Raw genomic sequence first — 24,395 nt, 5'->3', positions numbered from 1 at the left:
ACCCCAGCCGGTCCGTATTTCCGAGGAGCCGGGGCGGGGCTAAGACGGCCCAGCCCCACAAGCCACGCCTCCCGGCCACGCCCCCGCCCGCTGGCGTGGTTCTACCCCGTAGCCTCTGCTTGCCTCGCGCATCTCTCCGACCGCTGCTCCGCGCGCGGGCCAGGCCCGACCGCTGGACGCGGGTCGCTCTCGAAGGAGCTGGCGGTCAGGGGCGGTTCCATCCGGCTCGGCTGCCCACAGCGGCCCCGGCTGGGTCGCGGTCCTGGCGGTGGAGCGGGAGGGCGCGAGGAGAGGACCCTCGCCCGCCCCTCCATCGCGGCGAGCCCGTGGCGTCTGAGAACACGCGGAAAAGCGGATCGGTCTTGGCAGACGGGGCTCCGGAGCTGCACTGCGCGTGCGCCACGCTGGTAGCAGCGGGAGGCGGCGGTAATTACCGATTGTCCTGCTTGGAGGAGGCGCGGCAACCTGGGACCGAGGGGTGGACTGGCTCATGATTCCGCCGATGCTCCGCGCCCTGTAAAGGTTTCTCGGAGACCGGAGCCGGGCTGGTTCCCAGCCCCCTCGGACCGCCCTCGGGGAACCTGCGCGCGGGACCCGGCGGCGGGACTTCGGGAGAGGTGAGTTCTGCACGACTGCCCCGGGGCGGCAGGAAGGAGCCCCGCAGGCCCGGATCCGCAGAGAAGGGGTGCAGGGGCCAAGCAGGGCAACGGAGAAGAGATGTTGCGAGGGCCCCGCCTGGAGCCCCTGCTTGCCCTGGATAGCTTCCCCTCCCAACCTGGAGTCCCCATGTGGGCTTGGGAACCCAAAACTAGGGACTTTCTGCGATGATTTAACTTCTCACCCACATTCAAGGAAGCTACTAATGTGTTTCATTACAGGAGCCCTCACAAGCAAGCTTTGTGCGCTTTTCCGTTTTCTCCACTGCCCCTTTTTTCAAGGCCTCTTCTTGTGGCTTGCTTGCGTTTTCCACACAGGCAGACTTGGCCTATAAGGAGATCCGGGAACCGGTCTGCGGCCCTCAGCATCTTCCTCTGGCTCAAGGCCAGATCTGCCCCACCCATCTAGTGACTCGCTTCTCCCCCGGGAATGATTTCTTCTTGAGTCTTTTTTGCCTATCATGTGAATTCTCAAAATGTGAGGTCCCGAAGATTGTTTGCAGGAATCTGGTCCTAGCTGGTTGTGTGTGCCTCCATTTACCTGGGTGCCTAGTATGATAATCAGCACTTGGGCAACAGGGGAGTTTAACAAGCACTTCCACTGTGTAACTCGTCCTTGCAAATAGATATTACCGGCTTTTCAGATGAGGTCATGAATGTGAGAACCTGCCAAGGAACTGCCTGGAAAATGGTAGTCTGTTGCTCCTGTATGGTTGAACATCCCTCAGTGTTTTTTGCTAGAGACATGGTTTAACATCCATCCAAAGATCTGACTATACTATACTGCCTCTGCTTAAATGAATTCTGCTTTTCAAGCTCCACTTGAAAAGGAGTGAGGACTCCCCTTTCAGGCATAGGCCTTGAGTTCCAGACATGTGATAAAACGTTCTCTAGCTAATGTGTAGCAAGTGAAGAACAATGTAGTGTGTTTTCATGAAGCTTAATTGACTTTGCTCAAAGAACTGTTATTATGCAGTCATTCAGAAGACTTGGGAAATCTCGAAGCACTGATGGGAAATCGGGTCTGATTCATTGCTGAGTGGAGGTGAGGAGCGCTCTTGTGTGTGCTCCAGTCTGAAGATGGCTAGAAAATAACTTGATTCACACAACAACAAAAACTTGGTAAAATTATGTGGGGAATAAAGGACATCATGGATGTGTGTCCAAGGAAAATGAAACCACTTTTTAAAAATTCCAAGTGTCAGTTGCAACTGTTGTTTCTTCTTTTTCTGCCTGTTTTCTGTAACTGTTTATGAAATGGTGGTGATGGTCGGTGTGCTGAGGTTTGGTTTTGAGCTGTAGTTCTCAGCTCCGTGAGAAGCTGACGGTGTGTGTGAGCACATGGATCTTTTCCTCCGGCTGTTGCCTCCGCAGGACTGATTATTGTCTCTCTGTTCATGACTGTGCTGCATTTGCTTCAGGTGTTGTAGCATGCAGGGGGAGACCCCAGGCTCCTAGTTCTCTGTGTCTCCACAGTACCTCATACTACCCTGGTCAGAACAAACAGTGCTGTGTGAACGGTGACAGTGTAAATTAGGCATCAGTTTTCAGCATGAAGTTTCTTAAATTGTTTTAGAAGTGTGGTAAAGAATTTTCCCCCTTTTCTTTTCTAGGAAGGTGCAATGGCCAGAAATTTATTTGTAATCATGATCCTGACCTTTGCCCTTTGGGTCACGAATCCCCTTCATGAACTACAAGCAACAGCTGCCTTCTCTCAGACCACTGAGAAAATTAATTCAAATTGGGAATCTGGCATTAATATGGACTTGGCGGTTACCATGCAGCGACATCATCTGCAACAGCTTTTCTACCGATATGGAGAGAATGATTCCTTGTCAGTGGAAGGGTTCAGAAAATTGCTTCAGAACATAGGCATAGATAAGATTAAAAGAATCCACATACACCATGACCATGATCATCACTCTGACCATGATCATCACTCTGACCATGAACATCACTCTGACCATGAGCATCACTCTGACCATGAACATCACTCTGACCATGAGTACCACTCTGACCATGAGCATCACTCTGACCATGAGCACCACTCTGACCATGAACATCACTCTGACCACGAGCGCCATTCCCACCGCAGCCATGCTGCTGGTAAAAACAATCGGAAAGCCTTTTGCCCAGATCATGACTCTGATAGTCCAGGTAAAAGTCCTAGAACCAGCCAAGGGAAAGGCTCTCGCCCACCAGAGCACGGGAATGGTAGAAGGAACGTCAAGGAGAATGTCATCACAAGTGAGGCGACCTCAGCTGTGTACAACACTGTCTCTGAAGGAACTCAGTTTCTAGAGACCATAGAGACTCCGAAATCTGGGAAACGCCCCAAAGATGTAAACCCGTCTACCCCACCCAGCATCACAGAGAAGAGCCGAGTGGGTCGACTGAGTCGGCTAGCCAGTAGAAAAACCAACGAGTCTGTGAGTGAACCCAGAAAGAGCTTTATGTATTCCCGAAACACGAATGACAATATTCAGGAGGTAAGATAAATGCTGTGCAGTATTTAATGCACCTGTTTGTCCCCTCTAGGGATTGATGTGAAATAAAATAAAACAGTTGTTACAAAAGGGACTTTTCTTCCTTCTCAGCAAGGCTTTGGCTCACAGTGTACAGACTAGCATAAACATCCTTGAGGACTAGCTGTCCAGGAGAGTAGTCCTGCCTGCTGAGTTTTTCTGATACAGTTTATTATAACTATAAAAAGATGCCAAGGTTAATTGTGGAGAAAGGTTAAGGATAAATAATGTTAATATATAGACAATGGGGGAGCTGCAGGAGCCAGACTTAGAATCCGTGTTTTAGGGAAAAGCAAGGTTAAGGTGCTGAGAACACAAGAGCACCCGTGTGTCTCTTCTTGGCAGAAAGATCCAACAGTGGCTTGGGGAGTGATTGAAGGTAGAGCAAGTTGGGCCAAGAATGTCAGGTAGTAAAATTCCCAGATCATGTGGCTTTTCTAAAATAAACTTTCCAGTGCTACATAATTTACTTTGGCTAATGAATATCAGGCCAAAAAAAAAAAAAAATAAGCATTAGTTGTTAGTCTTTAATGATCAACTGTAGGTACTTCATTCAAGTCAGTATATGACTATGAAGTTTGGAGTAATCATAGGAATGGCCACAGCCATGGCAACACTGAAGTTGTTCTGAGTAGTGTTGGTTAAGAATTGGGAGAGTCTGAAATATCTTTGTAGAAGATGAGAAACAGATACTATAACCAGATGAGCTTTGGGGGGGGGGGGTGTTAAATTGCATAGAGCAGTTTCTCTTCAAACTAAGCTTGTCATCCAATTAAACTGTTGAACGCATCTGCCTGCTGGGACAGGTTTGTTTTATTAACCAGCATTGCCCTCTGCAGGAGTCATCTGTATAATTTAAAAATCCCTCATTGAAGAGAATCATGTTGCCAGGCACATAGACAAAGCTGAGCTGAGTTTTTGCAAGTAGTATCATAGCAGGAAGAGCAACATGTCTTGGGCTTGTTTGGGCCAAGACGGAGGGCATTAGTCCCCAAACCTATTTCTCAATCTCTAATGAATCCCATTTCGAAATTAAAGCTCGTTTCCTTAATAGCTTTAAACAATGAGTTAACAGGCTTGTGAATCTCCACTTATCCCCAAGCTCTTCCACGGGAGGTTTTCTCCCTTGGTGACTTGTGATGTGGTCAGGGGAGAATGACATACCATCATTGTGACTTAGTATCTTCTTCAGGCTACTAGAGGCAGATTCCAAAGTGCTGAAGGCAAAGCCGACTTTAACTCGCATTAATTTTGTCAACAAAGTAGCTTCAGTAGAGCTTAAGGGTGATGAGTCAGACTACATTTTGGAGTCTCCTAGTGGGGACTTCTCTCTGTGATTGTTACTGCCTTGTGTCCTTCAGTGTTTCAATGCAACAAAGCTGCTGACATCCCATGGCATGAGCATCCAGGTCCTGCTGAATGCAACGGAGTTTAACTATCTCTGCCCAGCCATCATCAATCAAATTGATGCTCGGTCTTGTCTGATTCATACAGCAAGTGAGAAGAAGGCGGAAATCCCTCAGAAGACCTATTCTTTACAAATAGGTAAATCTGCCATTGTTACATAAGAATAGTTTTTAGTAGATATACTTATGTGTACTTCCCTTTATATTTGAGATTATTTTTCATTGTAGCTCTAGATACAACATACTAGTTGTTCTGTGCCCTGAATGTTCTGAATATAAATTTTGAAAGTGCATTTGCCTCCTTTAAAAAGGCATGGGGGTAGGTTAAGAGCACTGACTGCTCTTGCAGAAGACCTGGTTCAGTTCCTAGAGCCTACCTGGTGGCTCACAGCCATCTGTGACTCCAGTTCCAGGGGATCCAATATCCTCTTCAGACCTCTGAGGGCTCCTGCATGCATGTGGCACACAGACATATATTCAAGCATACACAAATTCATAAAATAAATATGTTTTTAGGCAAATAAAGCCTTGTATGCTAGCAGCTGTAATCCTAGCATTGAGGAAGCTGAGGAAGGGGGATTGTGAGTTCAAAGCCACCATGGTCTACATAGAGACTGTCTCAAAGTAAGGAAGGGATAAGAAAACAGGGAGGAAGATACTATAATGAGGAAGAAATATATGCTTTGGTAACTGAGGAAGTTTGCCTCCCTCTATTGTTTCATAGCTCAGCTGTTCTAGGAATGAAAGCCCCACTTGGGTCCCAAGTAAGGTAGAGTTCATCCTTGTAACTTTTTCTCTTCCTATAATCCCCATTTAAAGATTTTTCCACTAAAACCAAGCATGGTAGCATACACTTTTAATCCCAGCACTCTGGAAGCAGAAGCGGGTGGATCTCTATGGGTTCCAGGCCAGCCAGGGCCACATAGTGAGATCCTGTCTCAAAACAATTTTTTTCCACGAGGTTTACCTTCTTAATCTTGAAGTCTCTTTATTTGTGTATGAGGTTCTCCATCTGGGCCTGCAGAGGATTACTGTGAGGGTACCCTGAATGCGGCAGGATTACTGTAGGGTACCCTGAATGCAGCTGCTCTCCATCTGGGCCTACAGCAGGATTGCTGTGAGGGTGCCCTGAATGCAGCAGGATTGCTGTGAGGGTACCCTGAATGCAGCAGGATTGCTGAGGGTACCCTGAATGCAGCAGGATTACTGTGAGGGTGCCCTGAATGCAGCAGGATTGCTGTGAGGGTGCCCTGAATGCGGCAGGATTGCTGTGAGGGTGCCCTGAATGCAGCAGGATTATTGTGAGGGTACCCTGAATGCAGCAGGATTACTGTGAGGGTACCCTGAATGCGGCAGGATTGCTGTGAGGGTGCCCTTAATGCAGCTGCTTTGTGCTTACCTGCTGTTTAACGCCCTGGTCGGAAACCTCTCAGTTTGCAGATGACATGACTTCCCTCTGCTCTGTTTGGTTTGACAGCTTGGCTTGGAGGCTTCATAGCCATTTCCATCATCAGCTTCCTGTCCCTGCTGGGGGTCATCTTGGTGCCACTCATGAACCGGGTGTTTTTCAAGTTCCTGCTGAGCTTCCTCGTGGCGCTAGCCGTCGGGACTCTGAGTGGAGATGCTCTGTTACATCTTCTCCCACATGTAAGTTCTGCGAGACGTCCATCCCCTGCTGTGTTTATCCTTACACATCGAAAGCACAAGGGTTGAGGTTGCACTCGGACTCTTGGTGTTGGTATTTCTCAGAGGTTAAAATTTTTGTTTGGAAAAGTTGATTTTTAAAATATATTTGATAACTTATACAAGGTTCAGTGGGACTTTTGTTTTGTTGTTTTGTTTCTGTCTGTTAGAGACTCTACCGAATCAGACTAAGGTTTTTGAACTCACTAATTAAAGGAGAGAAATCCTGCTCAGATCTGAAGCACTGTGACAGTTGCCGCAGTGGGAGCTGCTTGCTTCCTGTTGTTGCCACAGATTTAAAGTGTGTGCCTGTTCGTGTGGCCGCGAAACTTAGGTTTCCTTCACGGTTAAATTTGTATGTTTAGAGATTCATACTTTGTGACCTGAATGAATTTTTCTTTTTTCTTTTTTTGTTTTTTGTTTGGGTGGTTGGTTGGTTAGTTGGTTAGTTGTTTTTTTCCACACAGGGTTTATCTGTGTGTAGCCCTGGCTGTCCTGGAACTCTATCTGTAGACCAGGCTGGCCTCGAACTCAGAGATCCTCCTGCCTCTGCCTCCTGAGTGCCAGGATTGAAGGCATGTGCCACCACTATCTGGCATGAATTTTTTAACATACGGGCCTTTTTATTAAGTATTTGGGATAAGTCACAAACAGGAAATATTTGGAGGTCACTTTTTTTGTTTATCTTAGAGTTGAGGATGTGGCTTGATGGTAGAGCACTTGCCTGAAATAAATAAAGCCCTGGCTTCAATACACAGCACTGAAAAAAGAAAAGTTGACACGTGGAAAGGGGAAGTTACTCCTTCCTAGAACACTGGCAATCTCATGTTGGACTCAAAATGAAAACTACTCTGAGGGGCTGTCTCTCTGACTACCAAATGTCAGGTGTCTCAGGTGGTAACCTGCGGGAAGTCGTCTATGCATAGCGGGGACCCCATGGCCTTTGCTAGGATGCTGCACACCTGGTTGGTTCCCTGGCAGAACCAGAATCAGCTCGTTACTGCTACACTCTGCCCAGGTTCTCAGACACCTGCAGGGCCCATCCCTATGCACTGACGAGTCTTCTTACAAGGCTGATCTGATGAGCCTGGTAGGAGGCTCTAAGTGGTACCTGTAAGTAGTAGACACTGTGTGATGTGAAGTCTGTGTTAAATTGTGGCCATGGTAACAGGTCAGACATTGAGAATTATTTCTAAGTTATGATGGTCACTATGGGGTGTATTTGCCTTTACACCAAATAGACCCACTCTGTTAGGTGCCCAGCAAGTAGTATTCACGAAGCTCTAAGTAGCTAGCTGTCCATTAACCTCTTTATTTTTTTTAATGTCTCCTCAACTCTAAAGTATTCCATTAATTTCTTAATTCTGAATGACTTCATATTTGGCAGTTTTTCTGACGTGAAATGATGACTTAAAAACTGTGTATTATTTCACTTTTAGTCTCATGCAAGTCACCACCACAGTCATAGCCATGAAGAACCAGCAATGGAAATGAAAAGAGGCCCACTGTTCAGTCACCTGTCGGCTCAGAACCTAGAAGAAAGCACCTATTTTGATTCCACATGGAAAGGTCTGACAGCCCTAGGGGGCCTATATTTCATGTTTCTTGTGGAACACGTACTCACGTTGATCAAGCAATTTAAAGATAAGAAAAAAAAGGTAAGGCTCCAGTCACCAAGGACTGTATGTGCACCAGACACTTACTTAGAGTGGCACTCTGCTGTCCTCAGGATAGCCTGCCCAGAATCTGTAATCTTTGTGAGAGGCATTCAATACCTTTAAGGTGCTTTTTGCCCCAGAGGTATTCATGTAGAAGTCTGCTTCTCGATAACCCTGGAGGAGCAGCTGGCCTGCCTGCCCACCCGCCCGCCCGCCTTCTGTGCACGTGTGTTAGAATAGAGACAGAGGTTAACATCAGTGTCTTCCTCAGTCACTCTCCACCTTATTATTTGGGACAAGTCTCTGCCAAGCCTGGAGCTTGCCAACTTGGCTAGGAAGCCCTGGGGATCCTCGCGTCTCTATCTCCCCAGCACTAGGATCACAGGCACACAACGTAGTTTTCGGGTTCTGGATATCTACACTCAGGTCCTCATGGTTGCACAACAATCAGTTGACTGACTGAGCGGTCTCCTAGCCCCAACCCTGAGTTTCCAATCTTCTTTATTCCTTGTATCTCTTGGGGATACGAAGAGAAAGCTAAAGGTCTGTTTATATATGTGACTGAACCCAAAGCAGAGGCCTGGTATTAGAGACCACAGTGTTCTCTAAGACCACATATCATCAGTATGTATTGGTGCTGTGATTAAATAGTCATTGGTTTTAAGTTAATTGCACTGTAGCTGTGGTTCTGTTGTGTTTCAAAAGATTCATCACTTACAAGTGTTTCCTTTGCAAATTGGACCATAAAACATTCTGAAGCCAAGTAGAGGCTCCTTGTTTCTGATCACACCTTCAGTCATAAGGTGGTCTGCCTCTAATCTGACGTGATCAGACAGCTCAGGCAGAAGACTGGCAGAAGAACTCTTCAAATGCTGAGTTCGAGCGTGGCGTTCACTAGTCCCAGCACTCCTGAGCCTGCCTCAGCTGCATATGAGTTGGAGACCAGATAGGCTACTGAAACCTATCTCAAAAATTTTTTTAGTTAAAAACAAGACAAGTGCTCATCAATTGATTCAGGACTTTTTTTTTTTTTTTTAAAGGGTGGATCGTGGTGAGTCCAATGTCTTTATCTATACCTATGCTATAGCTCATCTACAATTTCCAGCTTTGGTTTCTCTAAAATTGAACAAGAGGTTATATACTTGTAGAGCTATCCTGAATGTAGATGTTAGATTTTTAAAGTATTACATTTTAAACCATGGACACCTTACCTAAATTAGCCTTTTTTTTCCCTTTTTTAATGTCAGAACCTGCCTTTGAATCTTAAATGCATTCAGCTTCTGTGTTCGCAGAAGTAACTATTCTCACTGTCATTTCAGAGTTTGAGCAACATGTAATTATGTTGTGCAATTATACAACCAGCAGAGCTGGCATAGAAAAGTCTGAAAATGAAGCGTAGCTGGCCCTGAGTGAGCATCAGGCTCACTGTGGGAAACAACAAACGCTGTGTGAACTGCTGCCGCCTCTGTCCTGTGAGTGTTTACCCTTAGGGATTTTACACTCCAAACTTTGCTGTGGTAAGCGGGGCAGGGTGACACACACCTGTAACCCCCGTGCTCAGGATCTGGAGGAAGGAGCATCCAGAGTTTAATGCCAGCCTGAACTACATAAATGAATTCATGACAATCTGGACCATATAGTGACACACGTGTTTCAAAACATAGTTTTCAGGTGGTGGTGGCAGCGGCACAGGCCTTTAATCCCAGCACTCGGGAGTCAGAGGCAGGCAGATCTCTGTGAGTTCAAAGCCAGCCTGGTCTACAGAGCTAGTTCAAGGACAGCCAGTGCTGGTGCACAAAGAAACTCTGTCTCAAAAAACAAAAATGAACAACAACAAAAAAATCATCTATTACAAATATGAACCTTCTGTTCAGTGGACCCAAGTTTTAAAGGAACAGTTTAATCAAAATAACTTCCTCGAGAGCTGGACATGATGTCACATGCCTGTAACCCAGCACCTGGAAGGTGGAGGCAGGAGGATTAAGATCTCAGGGTCATCCTCATCTACATACCAAGTTTGAAGCCAGCCTGGGTTATATGAGACCTTGTCTCAGAAGACAACACAAATGAAAGAATAGCTTCTTCATTCTTTTCTTTTTTGAAATCTTAAAAGATTTTATTATTTATTATTTTGTATGTGTGAATATTTTGCCTGCATGTATGTATGTGTACCATATGTGTTCTTGGTGCCTGTGGAAATCAGAAGAAGGCATCAGATTCCCTGGGACTGGAGTTACAGGTGGTTATGAGCACCATGTGGGTGTTGGGAATTGAACTCAGGTTCTCTAAAAGGGTAACAAATGCTTTTAACCACCAAGCCAAGGCTCCCGCTCAGCCACTTCATTTTAATGTCCGAAGTCATGTCCAAAGGCTGTTTCCATTGCTACACTTAGACTGCTTGAAAGATATGTCCTATTTCTTTATATCCTTTGGAATTCTTAGCTTTAAAAGTATAATCATGGAGCTAGAGAGCACATTAAGAGTATATACTGTCCTAGGGAGGATCCAAGTTTGTTTTCGAGTATCCGTGTAACTCCAGCTCCAGGGAATCTGATGCCCTCCTCTGGTCTGTACAGGCACCTGCACTCACGTTCTCATACCCACACACAGGCACACACATACACATAATTAGAAATCGTAAAAGTGAAAATAATTTAAAATTTGTTCATTTTTCACTTAGGGGATACTTGGGATTTGACTTGTGAGGTTTTAGTTAATTTTTACTGTGGTTTTTTGTTTTGTTTTGTTTCATTTATTTATATATTTTGAGACAGGATTTCTCTGTGTAGCCCTTGGCTGTCTGTTTCCTCTATAGACCAGACTGGCCTTGAACTCACAGAGATCTGCCTGCCTCTGTTTCCCAAGTGCTGGGATTAAAGGTAATTACCTTCATGTGAGGAAGGGCATGTACGTGCATGCCGTGACACTCGTGTAGACAGGAGGATGACCTGCCTTACACCACATGGGTCCCAGGGATTGAGCTCAAGCCTAACAGCAAGTGTCTTTATCCACTGCTAGCTCGTCAGCCCTAGTGTTCAGTTTTTACTTCAATTTTATACTTAAACTGCCGTTTATCCTGGCGCTCTATAACAAGATTCTAAAGGATGGACTACTACGTCAGATACAGCGGTTTGTTTCCCAGCTCTGACAGGCCACTAGTGAACTGTGAACCGTGTGTTGTACCAGTATCTCTAAGGGCAGCAGCAGTGTGATCTCGCTGCTGCTCAGGCTCACCGCAGGGAAGCTGGGTTATCTCTATTTTAAGACATCCAGTAGAACGTAATCATGAAGATCCAGGACGTCTGTGTCCTGTGCACTTCTCTCTGCCCTCTTTGAGTCTGGCACGGAGTAGATGATGACGAATGCTTATGAAACAGCAGAAGGTACTCCAGATAGTCTTCACCTGTTTTGCAAACATTACCTGTTCTTCTCCCATCATAGAAAATGTTGGGTTTGTTTGGGGTTTGGTTTGGTTTGGTTTTTTGTTTTTTGTTTTTTTGTCCGAGACAGGGTTTCTCTGTGTTGTTTGGTGCCTGTCCTGGATCTCGCTCTGTAGACCAGGCTGGCCTCGAACTCACAGAGATCCGCCTGGCTCTGCCTCCCGAGTGCTGGGATTAAAGGAGTATGCCACCACTGCCCGGTGGGTTTATTTTTTTAGAGATCATTCAGGTCTTGGTGTTACTTAATTTCTTTTTTCCATCATAAAGATAAATAAAATAAAAAGTACTTCACCGTGTGACGAGTGTCGGAAGCAAGAGGGTGTTTTCCCTAGGAAGTCCAAACTGTGCCCCCAGAGTATCTATGTGGCAGGTGTGGTCGGTCACATGGCATCCATGTCAGTGGGAAATCTGCATTCCAGTTAGACTTTCTGCTCATGCTCACTGTGTAGCATTAGACCTCTACAGCAGTTTGACCAACCTCACAAATCCTTCCAACCAGTGAGTGCTGCAGCTCTCACTGGGAGCCAGAGAATCATTGTGATAACCCTCCAGCTCTGGCTCTGTCCAGATGAAGCTTTATTCAGTATGTCCACAGTCTTTCCATTTCCCCCAACCATCTTGCTGTCTGTCATTCCTGTCCAGGCCTAAGTTGTTTCCCCCACCTACTCTGTTTGCACAGCAGGGGTGCTCTACACCTCTGCTCAGAGTCCTCCCATGACTTCCCATTGCTCTGTAGACAAAGGCCACTCCCAGCATGCTCTGCGTAACCTGGCCTCCTGCAGTTGCTGCAGCTGGAACTCTAACCCACCCACCTTCTAGAGAGTCCTCTCAGGCTGTCATGTATTTCTTTCAGTTCCGGGAAAGATCTTTGCTGTTTGGGGCCCCTCCCTCACGCTTAAAAACTATCTAGACTACTGCCTCCCCATCCTACATTCCAAAGTCCTGCTCACCCTTACATTTTGGTTGAACTGCTGCATTTTTGAAGAGCCCATCCTGAAACTTCTTCAGGTCTTACTGTTAGACACTCTGATGGCATCCATGGTTTTGTTTTTATCAAATGTATCAATGATTATAAGCAAAGAATTGCATAGTCCTCTTCTGTCTTAAAGCTCCTGTCTTCTGGGGAATAGCTGCAGGTCATTAGTGACTAGGAGTCTCTTGCTCATTTAAATGTAATACAAATAATAAATATTTGTGTAACAGTTTCTATAATTAAAAATACTATCTTCCACATAAATAGATAATGCACAGGCTTGATTGTTTAATGAGACCTCTGCAACATAAACATTGCTCCGACTCACACAGGGAGCCTTGCACAGGAGTGGTTACAAAGATAGTAATAGCCAGCTCCTGTGGCCCACACCCAATCCCAGCACTCAGAGGGTGTTGTAGGCAGAGTGCTATTCGTCCAAGCCCAGCCTTAGCTCAGACAGAAAACCTATCCCAAAAAAAAGAAAAAGAAAAAAATTCTGATGGAATAGCTCAGAGGTAACGCTTGCCTGGCATGCATGAGGACCTGGGTTCAATCCCCATTACCACACAAAATGTATAAGAAAGGATAAAGGGTTTTTTTTAAAAGCTCACTGATAATTTCAAGGCTAAGTAGTAAATACTTAAAAGAAAACACTAGGACTAGAGAGATGGCCCAGTGGTTCAAAGCACTTGTTGCTCTTGCAGAAGACTGGATTTGGGTCTCAGAACCCACATCAGGCAGCTCACAGTCACCTGTAGCTTCCATCCCCTCACCTGGCTTCTCTTCGCACATGCACACAGACACATAAATGAAAACTAAATCTTTTTTTTAATGTTAATGGTGTTTTACTAAGGAAAAGTACTTTAGTCTGCATACCAAAAACATACGGAAAATGTAGGTTTTGGTGTCACAGAAGTGGCCCAGAGGTAACCAAACCTGGAGGAAATGGCTGTAACTGGCTCTAAATGCATAACCCAGGTAGAGTTCATTGGTTTAACGTATGGATGAATCATCCCAGGATTCTGCATCATCAGTCCTCAAGTGCTCCAGCTGACCGACCGCATGAGCCCATGCTACAGTAGCTGGTGCAGGCCACACAGGAAGATGAACTGTGGTTTTTCTCTTGACTCAGCATCCTGTGCCTTTTTGACAGCTCTTATAGCCAGAAGTCCACAGAGGTGCTAAAAACACATCCAAGGCCCTGTCTGAGATGGCTTGTGTTTCATTGAGGTGTGGCCAGCCCTGTCGCCTTCCTGGTGTCTTTTGCTTGTCTGGTTTTTGATTGGTTGCGCTGCTTCGGGTTGTTCCAGGGTCCCACCTCTGTTCCGCAAGTGCTGTAGCACTGATCTACGGCCCCAGCTGTACTGAAAGCTGCCCGCATAAGCAAATCAACTATTTCAAAATGTTGCTCTTCCTGGCTGTTTCAGAATCAAAAGAAACCTGAAAATGATGAGGATGTGGAGATAAAGAAGCAGCTGTCCAAATACGAATCCCAGCTTTCCACAAATGAGGAGAAGGTGGATGCAGGTGAACGTAAGTCTTCCAAGACTCAGACCAGGTGGCACTGGGACATAGGACAGCTGGGACCATTTGGTAGAGATGGGGCTGTGACCTTTTTGTTTGTTTCCTAAAGTACCTCCTAATTTTTAAAAATGATCTTGAGAATGCTCAGATGAGGATCTGCACTGCATGCTGGGAGCCACCTGAGAGGCAGGATTCAAATGTCTAAGAGGCTTATTCTAACAGGCAATTTTCTGCAGGCTTGGGATCCACAGGGTGGCTGGTACAGGAAATGAGCATGGTGTGCTGTAGAGAGAGCACTGTAAACTTCCTGTGGAAGTGAGGAGGGGAGGGGAAGGGAGAGGAGGGCACATGCAGCAGAGACCCCAGATGTGGCACAGGGTGGGAGTGCTCTTCTGGGCTCTAAGCAGGATAATTTCCTGAGGACAACTCAGTTGATGTGAGACTAACAGAAATCCTGTTTGTTTGCTGTGAGATACAGAACTGAGTTCGTGTGAGCAGGTGTCGGCTGTGGCCAAATGTGGGTCAGGGTGTCGAAGGCCTTCCTCCACGCCTCTCATGAGTCATGGAACTGCCACAGAGTAATCATTGCTGGGGGGTTTGTGTGTGAATGTTTGCTTCTGAATTCTTTCCCTGGGGAAATAGAAACAAAGCCTGTTCTCCCCACCCACCCAAGATGCTGCCAATGCCATACAAACCCAAGTATGGTTTCACCAGAGCCTAACTTGGGCAATCATGAGCTTATTTGGCTTTATGAGCTTATAGGAACATGGGTGGCCCCAAAACAGCCATAGCACCCAAAAATCTCACCCAGTATGGATGGCAATTTCCCACAGCTGCATAGATGGAGTCTCCCTTAAGTTAGCTTTCCACCCTCCATATACTCTACCCCTTCCAGAGATCGTAAGGCTATATGCAATTAGGGCAGAGTAACATACAGCTGGCTGGAATCTCAGGCAAGAGGCCAACACCACCCTCCAATGCCTCCCACTGTGAGGGGCCATCAGTTGTTAACCGCTCAGTCTTGGGGGTTGTGGTTTCAAGCCTCAGTGTTCCCCCAGCTCTGCATCCAGGAACACAGTGTCACATTGCTGGCTCCCTCTCACTTCCTTCTGAAGGGAGAACTGAACTGAAATGAGGTCATCTGAGACCATGGTGAGTGCTTCTTAGCATCACGTTGTGTTCCAGTGAATTCCTAATGGGGCATGAGTCTTTGAGAAGGGAAGTACAGACCCACAAATGAACTTCCTCTTAGCTGATGAAAGAACTTGTGTGTCTTTGCTTTCCACTCATTTAGAGTCAAGTTTTAAGTGTAGTTTAGGGATTTTCACAAACGCATACTTGTATTACAGAGTCAACTAACTTCTAGAAGGCAGATGTTTTCTAATGTTTCCCCGTATCCTCATAAGGCCTGCCAGAACATCTGGAAAAGCTGGGCCTATATTCCCAGCATTTAGGAGCTTGAAACAGGAGGAATAGGAGCGTGAGGCCAGCCTGGGCTACATAGCAGAACTCTAAAACAACCAACCAACCCAGAATCCTTAAGGCAGGATAGCTCAACAGATAGCTCCTGACTAAGAGGAAAGAAGAGACTGCTGCAGGGGGTAGGCTTGCCAGTTCACTCTGCATTTTCCAGCATGCTGGTTCTCTCTAACGAGCAACTAAAGCACATTGATTCTTCTCTCCATAACTGGTCCTTCTTCAGTGTTCTGGATGGACTTCAGTGACATTTGTAACAATAGGACAGAAAGGAGGTCAGGGATGCTCCCCCAAACTGGTAACAGTTCATAGGACAAAGAGCAGCCTTACTGTTACAGTTTCCTTTTCTTTGTCCAAGCAGATAATCAGTGTGGACTGTGGGCAAGAGCCCCCAAGCCCAGCCAGTCAATGTTTCTTGGTGTTGATGATGATAAAGTAATTAAGGTTATTTCCTTGTTGTTTTCCTTGAATTTTGTCACCTAATAAAAAGGAAGTCTTGATAGGTCTATACTTTCTTTTGTTTGTTGTTGTTTGTGGTTTTTTTTAAGACAAGGTTTCTCTGTATAACAGTCCTGGCTGTCCTGGAACACTGTAGACCAGGCTGGCCTTGAACTCACAGAAATCCGCCTACCTCCCGAGTGCTGGGATTAAAGGTGTGCATCGCCGCTGCCCAGCGGCATATGTTTTTTTAATGAGAAGAAAAGCTCATCTTTTCGCATACAAGGAAGTAGAATATGTTAAGGGGTAGTCAGAAGGGCAGTTATGGAAGGCCAATATTTGAAGCCTTTATTCAGGGATAAGGATGTAGCTCTATCGGTAGTTCTTGCCTAGTATGCTTGAAACCCTAGGTTCCAGTCACAGCACCACATAAAACCAGGCTTTGAGCATGTGGCAGTGCACGCCTTGAATCCCAGCACTCAGGAGGTGGATCTCTGTGATTCCAGGCCAGCCTGGTCAACAAAGAAAGTTCCAGGACAGCCAGGGCTACCCACCGAGAAACCCTGTCTCAAAAAACAAACAAAAAACAGGTTTTATGCAAGCCTATAATCCCAGCACTTGAGAGGTAATGACAGGCATCAGGAGTTCAAGGTCATCCTCAGCTACATAACAATTCACGGGTAGCCTGGGCTATATGGAGCCTTGTCTCAAAAAACAAAGTCAAAAAATAGGCTCTGAGCCTGGCTGGGGTGGAACTGGACCGGTCTCTTCCCAAGCCTGGGCCGTTCCTGCTATGAATCTTCTACTCTAGACAGTTGGGAAGGGGGTCTTCCTTCTGCCGGGAGCCGTGCCTGCCCCGTGGCTTTGCTGGGACTGAAGATTTTAGTATTCCCAGCTTTAAAATCATGGGAGCTGCAAGAGGGAGTTTAAAACTACGTTAGTGGAGGTGGGTGGGGGGCCTAGAGCTATGGCTCAGTGGTTAAGAGCATCAGCTGTTCTTCCAGAGGACCTGGGTTTAACCTCCAGCCACCCACATGGCAGCTCACAACTGTCTGTAACTCCAGTTCCAGGGAACCCAAAACCCATGGCAAAACAGTAATGCACATTTAAAAAAATGGAATGGAAAAATGTGTTCACCGTACACATCCCTTTCTCTTGACCCAGAGGACTGTTGAAGTCACTGTCACAGCCCAGAGGAAGCTACCTAGGCACTGCAGATAATTTTAGAAGCTGGAACTTAGGTGTCCTGATGAGATCCCCTCATCTCTCCCTTTGAGTTTCTGACAAGTCCTGACTCACTGACACAAAGGAAGAGCAGAACAGAGGTACCTCAAGTAGACTGACTTCCAGATGGGCTGTGAGAAGTTTGATAGAGATGTTTTTATTTTTAAAATCAACATGAATTTACCGTTTTGAAAATTTTCCTGTAATTTAAAATAAGTCATTAAGCCAGGAGGTGATAGCTCACACCTTTAATCCCAGAACTCTGGAGGCAGAGGCAGGTGGATCTCTGTAAGTTTGAGGCCAGCCTGGTCTGCAAAACAAATTCTAGGAAAGCTAGAGCTGTTTCACTGGGAAACCTGGTGCGGGGGGGAGGGGGGGGGTCATTAAACTAACTGGAAAAAGAAAGGAGAGAAACTAAGAGGAAATAGGGCCAGTGAGGTGAATGCCTTAGCTGACGAGGGTGCTGTATGTCAGTCTGTGACCCACTCGATGTAAGGCAAGACAACTCCAGATAATTGTCTTCTGACCTCTACATACATGCCATGGCCATGAGCCAACCCCCACGCATGCTAAAATAAATAAATAAATGTAATTAAAAATTACACTTAAAGATAATAATTCCTTTTATTTTATCAGATAGGATCTCACTCTCACTGTGTTGCCTGAGCTAGTCCTGAAGCTCTGAGCTCAAGGAACCCTCCCTCGGCCTCTTTAGTGCTAGGACTATGCACTTGAAACTCCGTCTTAAAACGTGACAGATTTCCCTTTGAAGAACTCTTTAGAGCCGTTGGTATTCCTCATCAACGGTGCTGTGCTGCCTTACCCTGCAGGCCTGAGAGCTACTGACCCTGAGATGATCAGTCATAAGCGGAACATCCACAAAGCCTTTCGTTTGGTCTCAGTGTTCTTTGTGTTTATCCCTAGGACCTGAAAGCTATCTACAAGCAGACTCCCAAGAGCCCTCCCCATTTGACTCCCAGCAGCCAACAATGTTGGAAGAGGAAGAGGTTATGATAGCCCATGCACACCCGCAGGAAGTCTACAACGAATACGTGCCCAGGGGCTGCAAGAACAAGTGCCATTCACACTTCCATGACACACTAGGCCAGTCAGATGACCTCATTCACCACCATCACGACTACCATCATATTCTGCACCACCACCACCACCAGAACCACCACCCCCACAGCCACAGCCAACGCTACTCTCGAGAGGAGCTGAAGGATGCTGGCATTGCCACATTGGCCTGGATGGTGATCATGGGCGATGGGCTGCACAATTTCAGTGACGGCCTTGCAATTGGTATGCTGCTGCCTAGCTGGTCCTTGCTGGTTAGCCTGGAAATAGCACATTAAGTTGTTCATTCAAGTTTAACCAAAAAAAAAAAAAAAAAAATAGATTAGTTAGGTGAGGATGTTGACTTCCAAAATTATCAAAATATTTTTTGTCCACTTTGTGACAATGAAGTACTTAGTGAATGTGGGTTACAAATAAATCTGGGATCTGTGCCTCACCTATTGCCTAAATTATACTTACCAATAGTTGTTCTTAGGCTGGGGTCTAGCTCAGTGGCGGGGCAGTTATATAGTGTGCATGAGCCCTGGATTCCAGCCCTTGGGTCACAAACACAAAAAGTTGTTCTTATCCATGAGGTCTTCAGATCATGGTTGAAACATGAATGAAGGGTGTATGAGGCATCCCGTGTATATCCATGTCCCCTCTGAGGTAGGATCTTTTCTGTTATGAAGGAATTCACATGGACCTGGTAATCCCGGTTACTCATCTCTAGCCAAAGGAAAAGACAAAGTTAAATCCTTGTGCCATATTGAGAGTTCCAGGCACAAAATGTGAAAATACTAGGAATTGGGCAGCGGAAGCTGGTAGAGGAGGGAGTGCTGCATCTGAGTAAGGCCTTGGTTCTCCTTCACACAGTCTGCTTAGGCTGACACAGGAGGAATGTCCCGGTGCACAGCTGTAGGTAATTGGTCAGCAGAGGGAATTAGCTTTTTAAATGGGAGGGGCTCTGTCTTGAGTCTCTTTGTGGAATGGTTAAAGGATGCATGTGCACAAGTCTGATGCTTCTGTACTTCTGACTGCGGAGGGCGCTCCTCTAACCTAGTTAATATTCTCAGATGGTGTCTTATATGATAGCAGTCCCTTCTCCGGTTTGTAGACAGCGGCCCGTTGCTAGGCAGATGACCCTTCCCTTCCCGTCACGTACGCCTGTGCTTCCCAGTGAGATATGCTCCAAGACCTTTTAGAAAGAAGACAGGCCATTGAGATGGCACAGGAGGTCCAAGCACTAACCACCAAACCTGCTGCCTGAGTTCCATCCCTCGCATCCAGTGAGGAAAGGAGAATCCCAACTCCCACAAGCGGTCCCCAGACCTCACAAGTGCCGTAGTCGCACACAAGTAAAATACATACATATTTATATATTGACAAGGATCTTTCTATGTAGCTCTGGCTGACTTGGAGGTCCCTATGTAGATCAGACTGGCCTCAAACTCACAGACATTCTCCTGCCTCTTCCTCCGAGTACTATAATTAAAGATAATGTGTCACCACACTCAGCTTGTAACTTTTTTTTTTTTTAGTAAGAATATAGAGGTTGAGCTGGGAAGATGGTGTTTATGCACAGTCAAAATCTAACTGTCATTGTTTCTTCATTATTTTTGTGTACTGAAAAGGTTTCAGAAATTTCAGCCGAGCCTTTCTTGACTTTATGTACAGGTGCTGCTTTCACTGAGGGCCTGTCCAGCGGACTAAGCACCTCTGTTGCTGTGTTCTGTCACGAACTGCCTCATGAATTGGGTAAGAGAAGCGTGTGGACTGCCTTTGCTGTGAGAATGAACTGTGCTGCTCTGAGTGGCTTGGCTAAGGAGTACTCTAGCAGGCCTCTTCATAACCTGAGGCCCTCCCATTGTCTGCTCATCTAGCTGCCCTTCTTCCTCTCCGGACACAAATTTGTTTCCAGCCAGAATTCCTACCCTACAACTACATAATGCCTGTGTGGATTTGTCCGGCAGTACCTGGGCCTCTTCTGTAGTTTTCTTTCTTTACCAAGTCTCTCTGCACTGGCACACTGGAGACATGAGTGGCTGTGGTCCTACAGTAGAGTACACACGACTGTCAGCCCAGCACTTGGGAGGTAAAGGCAGGAGGATCAGGAGTTTAAGGTCATCCTCAGCCACATAGTTTGAGGCCAGCCTCGGCTACATGATACCCTGTCTCCCACCACCCCCCAAAAGAGAACTACAGCATATACAGTAACACTTCTTAAATTAAGTCAGGAAGTTAGGAAAGAGGGTCTAGCTTGTGTGGTAGGTAGCTCCATGGTAGAGCACTTGCCTAGAATGCATGACACCCTAGATTTAGTCCCGAATACCACCTAAAAAAAACAGGCTCTGGGTGGATGATTCAGTGGGCAGGAGCACTTGCCATGCAAGCGTGAGGACCTGAGTTCAGCCCCCGGGTGTGTTCCTGTAGCCCAGTGCTTTGGGAGATGGATACAGGAGGCTCAGGGGGACTTGCTGACTGCCAGCCTAGCTCAAGGTTCAGTAAGAGACTGCCTCGAAGGAGTAAAGTGGGAAATGATAGAGGCAGGAAAGCTGACCCTCTCATCTGACCTTGAGTGTGTACACACACACACACACACACACACACACACACACACACACACACACACACGAGGATGTAATGTCTTAGGGCTGAAGGAAAGGAGTCAGTGAGCTGCACTTAGAGTTGTACTACAATTTGAGACCTCTCCCTCCGTTGTTTGGATTCCAGCTCAAGTCCCGATGTTTCCTCTCATGGGCATGTGTTCATTCGCAAACACTCTGACCCTGTTTTCACTTTGCTTCCTTGGCATACCAGCCATTCAGAAGGCCTCCCCTCTACCTGGCACATGCTTAAGTAAGCCTGTGTCTCCTTTTTGTTCCCCATTCTCATCCTTCCTGCCCTGTGAGGTTTCTTAACCATTTCCATCTCCATGGTTCAGTAGCTCTTGGGTGCTGCCTTTATCAATTGCGGATCGTGTGAGTTCTACACCACCCTTCTCTCTATCGACAGTTGTGTGGTTGTCTGTCTGTCCTAGTGTTTTTGAGATTGGGTTCTCATGTAGCCCAGGCTAGCCTTAAGCTCACTTTGTAGCTCAGGATTACTGAACTGCTGCTCCTGCCTGCTCCTCCAGTGTCAGCCCCCTTAAAGACAGGACAAGAATATAGCCATAAAGCCGGGCGGCGGTGAGGGTAGTGCACACACCTTTAATCCCAGCATTGGGGGGATAGGGGGGTGGGGGTGGATCTCTGTGAGTTTGAGGCCAGCCTGGTCTACAGAGCAACTTCCAGGACAGGCTCCAAAGCTACACAGAGAAACCCTGTCTCAAAAAAAAAAAAACAAAAAAAAAAAAACCACACACACACACAAAAAAAAACCAGTAGATTTGTGTGCTCATCATCACTGACACGGAAGAAGCCTTTAGAAAATGTTGGATAAAATATTTGTTTAGTTTATAAAACTTTTGCGTGACTACAGTCACTAACACTGCTCTAGCCCTGGATATTTTCTTTTTATTCCCCTGGGAAAAAAAAATCAAACTTTTTTTTTTTTTTAAATCTGAGAAATCTCTTAGACGTGTGTGAAAATGATCTTCAGTGACTCTACCTTGGGTTTTGTTTTCTGTTACAGGTGACTTTGCTGTTTTGCTAAAGGCCGGCATGACCGTCAAGCAAGCTGTGCTCTATAATGCCCTGTCGGCCATGCTGGCGTACCTTGGAATGGCAACAGGAATATTCATCGGGCATTATGCAGAAAATGTGTCGATGTGGATATTTGCACTCACTGCCGGCTTGTTCATGTATGTCGCCCTGGTCGACATGGTAAGTCTCCAAGGAGTCAGGCCATTGACCAGATAAAACAGGAAGTATTCGGTAAGAATTTTTGCAGGGTCTGGAGAGATAGCTCAGCTGCTAAGAGCACATACTGTTGTTCCAGAGGACTGGGGCTTGGTTCCCAGCACCCACAACCTACAAGTCAGCCCCATGTAGCTCCAGTTCCGGGGGATCTGACCCTTACCTGACCTCTGCAGGCAGTGTACAAGTACAAACCCACATATACGTGGATAAAAATAAATCTTTTTTAAAAAATTCATTGCAAAAATGGTGTTAGATTCTAGTGATGAAAAGGGATTCTGGACCCCAAAGGATGCCAGTTAATAGTGTAAATGCAGGCTGGAGGGATGGCTCAGAGGTTAAGAGCACTGACTGCTCTTCCAGAGGTCCTGAGTTCAATTCCCAGCAACCATATGATGACTCACAACTATAATGAGATCTGGTGCCCTCTTCTGGCCTACAGGCAGAACACTATATACATAATAAATCTTTTAAAGAAAGTATAAATGCCCTTTGAGTTCATTGTTTTTCATTGTTGATCACTTACACACCTTTCTCCTACCCAAGGTTTTCTAGGAAACATGTGGAAACTCACCCCTTGTCTTAACCTTTGTAGAGTAGAATTAGGCCCCAAATTGTCTGTAAACTCGCAGTAAACCCAGCCCAAGCCAATGTCATCAACAGACTGCGCTTAAAATTCCTTTGTCACCAAGTCCACCTAGAAGAAGTCTTCCTGCTGAACTTGTGTTTTAAGTAGTGTGAGAATTCCCCTCTCTGCGTTAGAAGTGAACCTTAAGCTGTTCGGTGGTGGCACAGGCCTTTAGTCCAGCATTTAGGAGGCAGAGGCAGGTGGATTCCTAAGTTCGAGGCCAGCCTGGTCTACAGAGTGAGTTCCAGGACAGCCAAGGCTACACAGAGAAACCCTGACTTGGGGAAAAACAATCAAACAATTCTAGAAATGACCCTTAGTACCTGAAGCAGGGAAGTCAATATCACCTTTCATTTAACAGTGGGGTGAATGTTTTCCTGCTCAGAATACCATAATAGTCCTTGTCCTAATCAGCTGCTAGGACATGCTCAGGTCTGTGCCCAAGAGAGTCAGCATGCATATAATAGTCGAGTTCTAGGGAACTGACCCATACTGTATCCAGCCCAGTCAGCACTGCCCTACAGAATCTTCTAGAATTCATCTGTACTTCCGGGAGCTGAGCTTTACTTTTGCCTCTTTCAGGTGCCTGAAATGCTGCACAATGATGCTAGTGACCACGGATGCAGCCGTTGGGGGTACTTCTTCCTGCAGAATGCTGGGATACTCCTGGGTTTCGGGATTATGTTACTCATTTCCATATTTGAACATAAAATTGTGTTTCGTATAAATTTCTAATTAGGTTCTAAACCCTAGAGTAGCTTGAAGAAACATTGCTGTTTGTAGTTGGAGTAGATGATAGAAATATGTTCATATGCTGTGATACACAGCATTTAAAACTAGTGGATTTTGTGATTTTTGTATCAAATTTTGCCATTTGTTATGCTTATAAAGTCAGTTACATTGGGTAACATAAAGGTACGTTTTAATATTTAAGTTATTCTGTTTGGGAATGTAAATTCTATGTGTGATCCACCAGTATTACCGGTTTACTGTATGTTTTGGCATGACATGTTCTGTATATTTTAGAGGAAGTGTCTTTAATACTCTTTCATACACCTTTAACATTAGTTCCCTGCTGGAGTTAGGCCCCTGCGGACCTGCTAGTGGTGAGGACGGGTGGGCACAGAGCCACAGATGCCAACAGCTTGGACTGAGTGCAGCCAAGAAATAGGAGGAAAGGAGAACTGAAGGCCTGAGGAGGTGTCCGTTCCTTAGAAAAATCACAAAATTGATTTTAATGTAGAGAGGAAGATTTCTAGATGTGTTAGGGATATATTTAGTGTAGAGTGCATTCGTGAACATCTGCCAGATTGTTAATGTTCTTGTAAAAACAGTGAGCACTTTTGATACACTTAATTTGGTTGTGTATTTGTTCATGTAATAGAGAAGTCTAAATATATTTAGTTAATCCAAGCAGTGTGTCAGTTGACAGAAACTAGGATTTTAAATCTGTGTATGGAAATAGGCCATATGAGTAACTAATGTATGTCACCAGAAGACCTGGTTTTCATCAAGCGAAGTTACACTCAAAGTCATGTGATCAGGTGTTCTGGTTGTCTAGGTTCCCAAGTGGCAAGTATTAAAACCTTGATCCACATGAGGACGTTAAGACCCCTTCTGAATATATTTTGACTTCTTGGATTCAGAAAGCACTTGCTCTCTTCCAGTGTTTCAAAATGTCATTGTGAGCAACCGTCCTTTTATGTATGGCACTGTAGATACATTAGGGCTGTCTCAGCACTGTCTAGATGTTTCTTAAGAAAATAAAGCGTCAACTCACTGCCAGGCATCGTGTTCTCTTTCACCTTACCGTCTTACCCACTGTCAAGCATGCGGCTGAGGAGTGCTGAG

The 24,395-nt window shown here is 45.8% G+C and overlaps 1 protein-coding gene across 1 annotated transcript; it reads left to right on the top strand.

Annotated features, from left to right (window-relative positions):
• The first annotated feature begins 125 nt into the window (after window positions 1-125).
• Slc39a6 (solute carrier family 39 member 6) lies at window positions 126-24,329 on the top strand. Its single transcript, XM_052741679.1, has 10 exons — window positions 126-617; window positions 2,270-3,145; window positions 4,543-4,726; window positions 6,065-6,234; window positions 7,710-7,928; window positions 13,769-13,874; window positions 17,928-18,305; window positions 19,737-19,817; window positions 21,693-21,883; window positions 23,127-24,329. Exons 2-10 carry the CDS (start codon window positions 2,279-2,281, stop codon window positions 23,277-23,279), a joined length of 2,349 nt encoding a protein of 782 aa, XP_052597639.1. The 5' UTR covers window positions 126-617; window positions 2,270-2,278; the 3' UTR covers window positions 23,280-24,329.
• Window positions 24,330-24,395: the final 66 nt, after the last annotated feature.

This window comes from Peromyscus californicus, unplaced genomic scaffold, assembly GCF_007827085.1.
Source record: "Peromyscus californicus insignis strain IS unplaced genomic scaffold, ASM782708v3 Scaffold_17__1_contigs__length_78620276, whole genome shotgun sequence".
In the NCBI taxonomy this organism is placed as follows: domain Eukaryota; kingdom Metazoa; phylum Chordata; class Mammalia; order Rodentia; family Cricetidae; genus Peromyscus; species Peromyscus californicus.
The sequence above is the reverse complement of the archived record's forward strand: the minus strand, read 5'-3'. Positions and strand labels throughout refer to the sequence as shown.

Excerpts from the sequence above, each read along its gene's own strand:
- Slc39a6 (XM_052741679.1), top strand. The coding sequence starts at position 2,279 with ATGGCCAGAAATTTATTTGTAATCATGATCCTGACCTTTGCCCTTTGG. Across the intron at positions 19,818-21,692 it reads CGAACTGCCTCATGAATTGG|GTGACTTTGCTGTTTTGCTA; the intron begins GTAAGAGAAGCG and ends TTTCTGTTACAG. Across the intron at positions 21,884-23,126 it reads ATGTCGCCCTGGTCGACATG|GTGCCTGAAATGCTGCACAA; the intron begins GTAAGTCTCCAA and ends TGCCTCTTTCAG.